Source organism: Rhinopithecus bieti, unplaced genomic scaffold (genome assembly GCF_001698545.2).
Source record: "Rhinopithecus bieti isolate Rb0 unplaced genomic scaffold, ASM169854v2 scaffold_51331, whole genome shotgun sequence".
Classification (NCBI taxonomy): domain Eukaryota; kingdom Metazoa; phylum Chordata; class Mammalia; order Primates; family Cercopithecidae; genus Rhinopithecus; species Rhinopithecus bieti.
The window spans coordinates 20,602-30,589 of record NW_016819963.1 but is presented as its reverse complement, the minus strand read 5'-3'; the positions used below and the strand labels follow the sequence as shown (position 1 = coordinate 30,589).

The following is a 9,988-nucleotide window of genomic DNA, read 5'->3' as shown; positions in this document are numbered from 1 at the left end:
ATGAGAAAGAGAAGAAATAGGGAGTCGAGGGCGGACGTGGCTCCACCTTCATACCCCCACACCCTCAGCTGAGCATTTTCTACACTGTATTAGGTTAGCTTGCTCCCGTGAGCACTCCCTACCCCCACCCCACACAAGGTCATAAATCTGGCAGTCTGAGTCCCATCTTGTTTGTGGGTCCTGGTTCCAGCCACACACCATACCTGGCTTTCAAGAATGCTTTCTCTGCTCCAGATATATCCTACCTCCTATTGTTCCTGAAGTTTTCTGTCAAGTTTTATGTATGGAAAATAATTCATACCTTCATCAGATCTCAAAAGAAGCTTTATACACACAAGAAGAAATTTGCTTGAGGGTGTGGAGGAATTGGAACCCTCATACACTGCTGGTGGGAATGTAAAATGGTATAGTCACTTTGGAAAATGATTTAGCATTGCCTCAAAATGTTAAACATAGGTCACCATATGACACAATAGTTTCATTCCTATGTATATACATAAGAGAAATGAAATCAGTTGTTCATGTAAAAACTTGTACATGAGTGTTTATTGCAACCTTAGTCATAACAGCCAAAAGTGTAAACAACCCAAATGTCCATCAGCTGATGACTGGATAAAAAAAATATAACCGTACAATGGATTATTCTTCAGCAATAAAAAAGAATAAGGTAGTGATGCATCCTAGAACATGAATGAACCTAGAAAATTTTATGTTACTTGAAAGAAGCCGGTCACAGAAAACCACATATTGTATTGTTCCATTTATATGAAATGTATAGAATAGATAAACCATAGAGACAGAAAGTAGATCAGTGGTTGCCAAGGCCCGTGGGGCTGGGGAAATGGAGAGTGATTGCTCATAGGCATGGCGTTTCTTTTTGGGCTCATGATAATGTTGTGCACTTAGATTGTAGTGATAGTTGCACAACTCAATGACTATATTGAAAATACCACTGAAGTATGCACTTTTAAAGGGTGAATTTAGCCAGGTGCAATGGCTCATGCCTGTAATCCTAACTCATTGGGAGGCCAAATGGAAGGATCTCTTGAGGCCAGGTGTTTGATACCAGCCTAGGCAACACAGAGCGACCTCACCTCTCCAAAAAAGTAGAACAATTAGCCAGGTATGGTGATGTGTGCCTGTAGTTGTAGCTACTTGAGAGGCTAAGGCAGGAGGATCACTTGAGTTCAGGAATTTGAGGCTGCAGTGAGATATGATTATGCCACTGCTCTCCAACCTGAGCAATAGAGTAAGACCCTGTCTTAAAAAGTAAAATAAATATTAAAAATAAATAAAAGGTGAATTTTATGGTATGTAAATTATGTCTCAATAACACTACTAAGAAAAAGAAATAGAAGCCAGGCCACAGGGTCATTTCCCAGTGCTGATCCCGGCCCTGTGATCTCTCTTGGCAACCGTCTTCCTGACAGTGCTGGAAATAGACATGTCCTCTCTGGTTCTTTTTGTGCTATAGGAAGTGGCAGAGAATGCTCTGCTTGGGAAGGCTCAGGCATCATGTGCCTTGCAGAGGTAACAGCTGGTGCACCTGCACTGGATAGTAAGAGGAGAGCGGCAACCTGAGACGTGAGGGACAGAGGCTGGTGATTTTCTGGAGACAGATTTCATCTATTTTAGAGGTCTTTCTTGTTTGCTTTCAACTGTGTAAGGTCAACTAATGGCTTTGGTGTTTGGGTGGTAGGTGGGTTCCTGTAGGTGCAGTCTAGAAGAAATATTGTTATGTTTGGTTTTTTCATCATACTTTTCCTTAATTTGACCTTTTGTTTGTTTGTGTAGCCAAAAGAAGACCCAGAGAGTGTCACTCCTCTTTGAAGACGATGCTGATAGCGGAGGCTCTCTGTTTGGCTCTCCTCCCACATCTGTTCCTCCTGCGACAATGGTATTCTTCATCTCTTAGTCCCAGGAAATGTCCTTGAGTTTATGCTGCATCAGTAGTGGTACTTGCCCGAATCAGCTCTTCATACCTAACCTTGGAGGCTGAGTCTTATGGAAGACCTTATTTGCCTAGTTTCAGAAAGAGATCTTCTGATTAATAGTATTCTACAGAAGAAGCACATGTGCAAAGCCATCATTCAGTGTCAGGTGTAGGAACAAGAAACTGGATCTCAGAAGAGTCTTGTCCCCAGTGGCATGGAATTCTGCTAACATTAGACTAGGCTAGTTAAGGCAAAATCATTCCTTTTATGAGTGTGTGTCAAGTACTAACACAGGTTTATATTAGCTAATCAGTAAAAAGAAAGGAAATTCTCACATGTGCTACAAAATGCATGAACCTTGAGGCCATTGTACTCCGTCAGTGGAGAAATGGTCACACAGGTCTTAGTACAATTAGACTGTGGAATACTATATAGTGGTGAAAAAGCCCAAGGTAGAGCTTATGAGATGAAAAACTACTGCAGGCCAGAAAAAAAAAAAAAGAAGAAGAAGATGCATAAACACGTATAACATGGTGTCATTTAAATTAAAAAAAAAAAAAAGAAATACACGTGAATGCCTGGAAACTGGCTTGAAAGGATCGACCGCACATTGTTACCGGTGATTATACCCAGGGAAAGGTATGGAATGGGGACTTTATACTCTCAATGCCTTTTTAAAGCCTTTTTAAAGAAGGTATTTGTGCATTACTGTGGAATTAGAAATAAACTCCAAACAAAAAATATCTAGGTGATATGGAAGAAGACCCTTCCTGTTAAATGGAGTTGCACAGCTTATGCCAGAAACTCTCAGCCCTGGACCAGCATGTTGCCCACCCTGGGCCCCAGGTTCCCTGCAGCTGCTTCTGTGGGGCTCCTGAGCCTTTCCTTGGGTCTCGCCCTTTGAGGACACCCAGTGGCTGTACAGTTAAGAGTCAGGAGATCTGATTGGTTTTTCCTTGTAAATTATAAATAACCTACTCTGGAGGATAACTGAGCAATAAACTGATGAATTTTGCAGCCTCTGGAGCTATAAAACTTCTTTCAACCTATGGAAATTATGATTGTTAAATAAAACAAAAGGTCAAGACACACAGCTTAAGTAGCTGAATAGCCTGCACGTTTTTGATAATCATCTTAGGCAATAGTAAATAAAAGATATTTCCGTGTAAGTTAATTGTGACTTGGTTGTAAGCCTATGTTGACCAAAAGGTTAAACAACAGGCAGGAGAACTTAAAAAATGTAATGTGAGTTTTGTTCTGAGCCAAGCTTGGGAACTACTAGCCCAGTAAAGAGACTCTGCACAAACTGAGAACGCATCCCAGAGCATGCCACACGAGTCACAGCCTTTATACGTTTCTGTTACATAGAAAATGGGAGAAGGGGGCAGTGAAGCAAAGGTGATGTTCTTAACAGTTCTGATTGGTGCTCAGTGACATTGTATATAAGATAAAATATGTGGTTAACGTGTTTAGCCTTTTGCCCTAATAAGTACATAGAGGTCTCAGGGTCAGGAGAGGGGTGGTTGATTTTGTGCTGCCTTTGTGCTTTATCTGATAGGCAGGTTGTAATCGGTACATGTCAGTGACATATTTGACAGACTCTGGCCTTGCAGGTGAGGTTCAGCTTTCGTTCATAGGCCCAGTTTCTATTACCCATATGGCCAAGATGCAGCCATTTTAGACAATTGCTTTTTTTTTTCCATCAGACTTTTCTTATTTTCTGACACCTATCAAGAAAGTAAATTTGGCCAGGCGTGGTGGCTCACGCCTGTAATCCCAGCACTTTGGGAGGCCGAGGTGGGTGGATCACCTGAGGTCAGGAGTTTGGGACCAGCCTGGCCAACATGGTGAAACCCCATCTCTACTAAAATACAAAATTAGCCAGGCATGGTGATGCATACCTATAATCCCAGCTACTAGGGAGGCTGAGGCAGGAGAATCACTTGAACCCGAGAGACAGATTTTGCAGTGAGCTGAGATTGTGCCAGTGCACTCCAGCCTGGGCAACAGAGCAAGACTNGTGACATATTTGACAGACTCTGGCCTTGCAGGTGAGGTTCAGCTTTCGTTCATAGGCCCAGTTTCTATTACCCATATGGCCAAGATGCAGCCATTTTAGACAATTGCTTTTTTTTTTCCATCAGACTTTTCTTATTTTCTGACACCTATCAAGAAAGTAAATTTGGCCAGGCGTGGTGGCTCACGCCTGTAATCCCAGCACTTTGGGAGGCCGAGGTGGGTGGATCACCTGAGGTCAGGAGTTTGAGACCAGCCTGGCCAACATGGTGAAACCCCATCTCTACTAAAAATACAAAAATTAGCCAGGCATGGTGATGCATACCTATAATCCCAGCTACTAGGGAGGCTGAGGCAGGAGAATCACTTGAACCCGAGAGACAGATTTTGCAGTGAGCTGAGATTGTGCCAGTGCACTCCAGCCTGGGCAACAGAGCAAGACTTCATCTCAAAAAAAAAAAAAAAGAAAAACAGAAAGTAAATTTCATGACAAGGATGAGGAGTTAGCTTGTCTTCAAGAAGATGAAAACTGGTACTTTGGGTAGCATTTTCTGTGGTTTAAGGATCTTAGTTGTATATGAAGGAAGAATATGATTTGCCATACTTAAGTCTCTTTTTGTCTCCCCTATCAACTAGTTGCATTGAAATTTTTTTTTTTTTTTTTTTTTGAGACGGAGTCTTGCTCTGTCACCCAGGCTGGCGTGCACTGGTGAGATCTCGGCTCACTGCAAGCTCCGCCTCCCGGGTTCACGCCATTCTCCTGCCTCAGCCTCCCGAGTAGCTGGGACTGCAGACGCCCAGCACCACGCCTGGCTAATTTTTTGTATTTCTTTAGTAGAGATGGGATTTCACCATGTTAGCCAAGATGGCCTCAATCTCCTGACCTCGTGATCTGCCCACCTCGGCCTCCCAAAGTGCTTGGATTACAGGCGTGAGCCACTGTGCCTGGCCTGCATTGAATTTTTATGTAGTTTTCAGTGAGTCCAGGATGTTCCACAAAAGCGTTTTCCTTTAATCACTTCACTGTTGCCTTATTTCTTCTGAAATTCTTCATGAGCTTCCAGTGTTCTTTTATGTCAAGTTCAATGGTTTTGCACTTTACTTATCTCTTCCTAACTAAAAATTCCCTTGCTCTCTTCTTTCTTCATTCATCACATTTTAAAATCATGGTTAGCAATGTCCTTCCTTAGTTTCCCAAATCTGCCTTCCTAACTTGATTTAGGCATTGCCTCAAAGCACACTTCCTCGTGTCATATGGTATGATTTGTATCTGTACTATGCTATAATAGAGCTTTAGTTTTTTCTCAAGAACTTGTTGATAAGTCACTTGCCCCAAAGATGCCATGAATTCCAGGTAAGTCACAAACCTCAGTTTCCTAGTCCCCAAATCCCTGCCTCTCTGATAAGGAAGAGATGAGAAATGGGCTAAAGTGCTTGCAGGCTTGTATTGAACACTGAGTTGGTATAAACGCTGGGACAGGCCATGGAATTATAGTGTATAGTCCTTTCAGATGAACGGACAAACAGATGTGCGCTAGCTGTTGTATAATTAGGAAGAAAGTCAAGGAAGAGTCACGTAGAGAGAGAAATATTATGCTTATTCAACAAAGCAACTGACACTTAACTGAAGAGAGCAGAGACCATGGGTGACATCTGAGTGGGGGCCTTGCTTGAAGGATGAGGAGGATTTGCTTGTACAGACATCGAGGGCAGCGTGACATGGGAGTTTGAAAGTTTACAGTGACTTTAAGGAACAGTAAAGAATGAGGAGATGCACATGAGTAGAGGGATAGAATGGGGTGTCTGCTGAGTGTCATTTGCTTCATGCAAGGAGTGCAGGTTTGGGTTGGGAGAGGGCGTGATCCAGCAGGTGTCTTGTTTTAGCAAGACAACTCTGGGTGATGTCTTCTAGTTGAAATATAAGAGGAGTGAGGCAGAGAGAGAGAGACTCATAATCGTCTGGTAGCAGAGGTAAGGATCTGAGTGAGGGAGGCATGGGGGTTGACAGACACGAGTAGACAGATACAGGTGATGCGATGGTGTGAAGTGCCCTATCCCCAAGTCCCAGGTGATGATGTTTGTTGCTTCTCCATTTTGGTGCCACCTTCCCTGTGCTGTCCTCTCTTCCTTCATCACATTTAGCTGAAGCCCTAAGAGGATGGCTTGGGCTTGTTCTGTATATGGCCATGCTGGTCAGACACACTTTTTTATTGTTGTGGATGTCATGTACTCTTCTTTTGGTAGAAAAAAGAGACTGTCTCTGAGGCACCACCTTTGCTGTTCAGCGACGAAGAAGAGAAGGAGGCACCACTTGGAGTAAAGCCTGTGGATAAGAAGGTTGAGAGTGCCAAGGAGTCGTCAGAATTTGGGAGAACTGATGTGGCTGAGTCAGAAAAGGTGGACTTTTTTCTCTTGTATACTTGAATGCATTTGTCTCTCTTATGTTGTTTTAAACACACAAAACCCCTTAAGTTTTTTGACCACAGAAAATAAATGGCCCATTTGTAGACAGATTTGAAAACACAGACAAGCAGTCTGTCCCCACAGTGCAGGAAGTCTCTGCAGGGCCTTTCCTCCCATCCGTTCTCCAAGATACGTGCGCACTGCAGTGTGCCTGCTCATGTCTCTATGGTTACTGTCATGTCATGGCATCTTTGCTTTCTAACTTGTTCTCTTCTGTGCAGTGTTCCTGTTACCCTTGGTCCTCCTTTGGTCCCCAGCTGTACTTGAATTTAAATGTCAGTTTTAAGGAGATCTTAGTTTAGCATCCTTTTACTTTTAGATGATATTGGCAAGGAATTACAGAGTAGAGTGAAATGTCTACTCTTTCTAAAACACTAGCTTTCATGTCCTGGACTGTCTGCCGTCTCTTGCAGGAAGCCCGTGGGTAGTGCTGTTGACCACACCTGGGCATTCAGCCTTGTGGTTGCCTTCAGCCTCTATATGCCTTTTTTCTTTCTCTTAACTTTTCTTATACGCTGTGTCCAGCTGCTTCGGTCTAAAATCTCCCAGGGCCTGTGTGAAGAGCGTTGCATTTGCATTTACTGCTGAGGCTCCTTGGAGCTACAGTGATACAAGCATTTCATTTGTACCTGTATTCCTGTGTGACATTCTCTTCCCAGTGGCTGTGTGTGGACCCCTGTCCTATTCCAGTCCCAGTCCACAGTTGACTCTGACTGGTTGCTATACTGCCCTCTCCCTCACTGAGTGTAAGCCCCTTGCGGACTAGGCCCGGTTTGTTTTGCTCACCATTGTATCTGTAGTACTTGGCATATTACCTTGCACACAGTAGGCACTATGTTATAAATTATGTATTTATTTAAAGAAGCATTTTTTTAATAGTTTGAGTACTCTGAAATCAGGATATACCTTATAATCAATGGTATCTTACCTGAAATGTGCTACTTGTTGAATGAATAAATGCTGCATTTTAGAATTATTTGAGAGATTCTTCTTCAATTGTCTGTACAGTGTAAGCCTTCTACAATTTGAAGGTCGGATTTTCCCAATTAGATTTCCCCTTGGGACTTATGTATTAGTTAAATGCTGCGAATTCATGGTCCACTCCCAATGATTCGCACTTGTGTTGTCTTTGTCACTTAGAAGTTCTTCCTAGTTCATGATCAACCAGTGTGCATCAGGATCATAGCTGTCCTATCACTGGGTAGGAGGGAGGGACCCATGGTTTTAAACTGCTTGGAAAAATTATCTTTGGCTATGGATGATTGTACAAGACCGTCTCTTGGAGCAGCCAATCAAGAGTTGGGAGCAGATGTGATTCACTGTGCCCTGAGTCATACAAATGTGGCAATTACTGAATTAATGAGGAGCTTGTCATGCTCCATGATAGGATTTATATTTCCAGGTGTTACTTATTTTTCCCCCCTATTATTTTCCTTTTCAGGAAGGACTTTTGACTAGATCTGCTCAGGAAGTAGTCAAGCATTCTGATTTATTTTCTTCATCATCCCCGTTGGACAAAGGAACCAAGGCTAGAACCAAAACTGTTCTTAGCTTGTTTGATGAGGAAGAGGATAAAATGGAAGATCAAAACACTATCCAGGCTCCACAGAAAGAAGTAGGAAAGGTAAGCAAAAAGCAATAGCAGTTCAAGTCTCTAGATGAGATAAAAGACTCTCATCTCATGGTTGTCGTTCTGTCATTTGAGTTTCTGAAGGAATCTTAACCTTCAGTGTAGCGTGTTAATGATTCTCTGCAGTAATTTAGATATTTGGGAATCTTAATCAGGAACTCTTACCTCAGGTAGCAGTGTTAGGATAGGGGATTAGAATTTCACCCACCTCTTCTGGGATTTACAGACCTTGTTCCTTCTAGCAAAGCTTTGCCCCTTGGCCAGTTGTGGGATGTAAGCAACAGGAAAGGGAAGTTAGGCTGGAGCTGTACAGTTAAGTATTTCTAACATTCAGTTTAAGAAAAAGTGTTGTAGATGAACCTTTCATACTGATTAGGTGTCAGCAAACTTTTTCTATAAAGGACCATATAATGACTATTTTAGCTTTTGCAGGCTATTTAGGCTCTTTCATAACTGCCTAGCTCTGCCACTGGCAGCATGAAAACGGCCCTAGGAAGCATGAAGATGGATGGGCATGCCTGTGTTCCAATAAGTTTTATTAATAAAAATAGGTGATGGTCAGCCGGGCATGGTGGCTCATATCTGTAATCCCAGCACTTTAGGAGGCTGAGGCGGGCGGATGACAAGGTCAAGAGATCGAGACCATCCTGGCCAACATAATGAAACCCTGTTTCTACTAAAAACACAGAAAATAGTTTGGCATGGTGACACGTGCCTGTAATCCCAGCTACTCGGGAAGCTGAGGCAGGAGAATTGCTTGAACCAGGAAGTTGGAGGTTGTAGTGAGCCAAGATCGCGCCACTGCACTCCAGCCTAGTGACATAATGAGACTCCATCTCAAAAAAAAAAACAGGTGATGGTCATTCTGTAAGGTTAAGTATGACTGTGATATTAAAACTAGACAGAGACATCACCAGAAAACTACAGATATCCTTTATGAATGTAGAGGCCAAAATCTTCAACAAAAAATACTACTAAACCCAGTTTAGCAAAATATAAAAAGGATTGCACAATATGAGAAGTGAGATTTATTCCTGGAATGCAAGGTTGGTTGAACATCTAAAATCAATTGATATAATACACTGTATCAATAAAATACGGAATTAAAGGCACATGATCATCTCAACAGATGCAGAAAAAGCATTTAATAAAATCCAGACCTTTTCATGATAAAGCACTCAATTAGTTAGGCATAGGAAGGAGCTTAATGGACTTGATAAAGGACATCTACGAAATCCCACAGCTGACATCATACTTAATGGTGAAAGACTGCATGTGTTTCAACCCTAAGATCATGAACAACACAGTGATGTCCACCCTTGGTAATTCTAATCAACCTTGTACTGGGGACTCTAAGCAGGGCATGTAGGTGAGAAAATGAAATAAAAGGCATTCAGATTGGAAAGGAAAAAGTGAAGTGAAGCAAACTATTTGCAGATGGCATGATCTTTTATATAGAAAGTCTTAAGGAATCTACAAAAACATCCATTGGAAATAATTATATTCATTAAGATTGAAGGACGTGGCCGGGCGCGGTGGCTCAAGCCTGTAATCCCAGCACTTTGGGAGGCCGAGACGGGCGGATCATGAGGTCAGGAGATCGAGACCATCCTGGCTAACACGGTGAAACCCCGTCTCTACTAAAAATACAAAAACTAGCCGGGCGAGGTGGCGGGCGCCTGTAGTCCCAGCTGCTAGGGAGGCTGAGGCAGGAGAATGGCGTAAACCCAGGAGGCGGAGCTTGCAGTGAGCTGAGATCCGGCCACTGCACTCCAGTCCGGGCAACAGAGCGAGACTCCGCCTCAAAAAAAAAAAAAAAAAAAAAAAGATTGAAGGATGTAGTAAGATCAATATGCGAAAATCAGTTGTTCTGTAAACTAGTAATGAACAGTTACTAGCTTATGAAAGTTACTACTAGTGACTTTCTTTTTTTTTTTTTTTTTTT

At 42.5% G+C, this 9,988-nt stretch overlaps 1 protein-coding gene across 1 annotated transcript in view; it reads left to right on the top strand.

Moving 5' to 3' along the window:
* Positions 1-9,988, top strand: part of LOC108520128 (putative WASH complex subunit FAM21) — a 24,306-nt gene that overhangs the window by 1,777 nt on the left and 12,541 nt on the right. The window contains exons 2-4 of the mRNA XM_017859409.1: positions 1,795-1,897; positions 6,195-6,347; positions 7,855-8,037. Of these exons, the coding sequence (XP_017714898.1) occupies positions 1,895-1,897; positions 6,195-6,347; positions 7,855-8,037 (339 nt within the window). The 5' untranslated portion in view covers positions 1,795-1,894. The remainder of the gene's footprint in view (positions 1-1,794; positions 1,898-6,194; positions 6,348-7,854; positions 8,038-9,988) is intronic.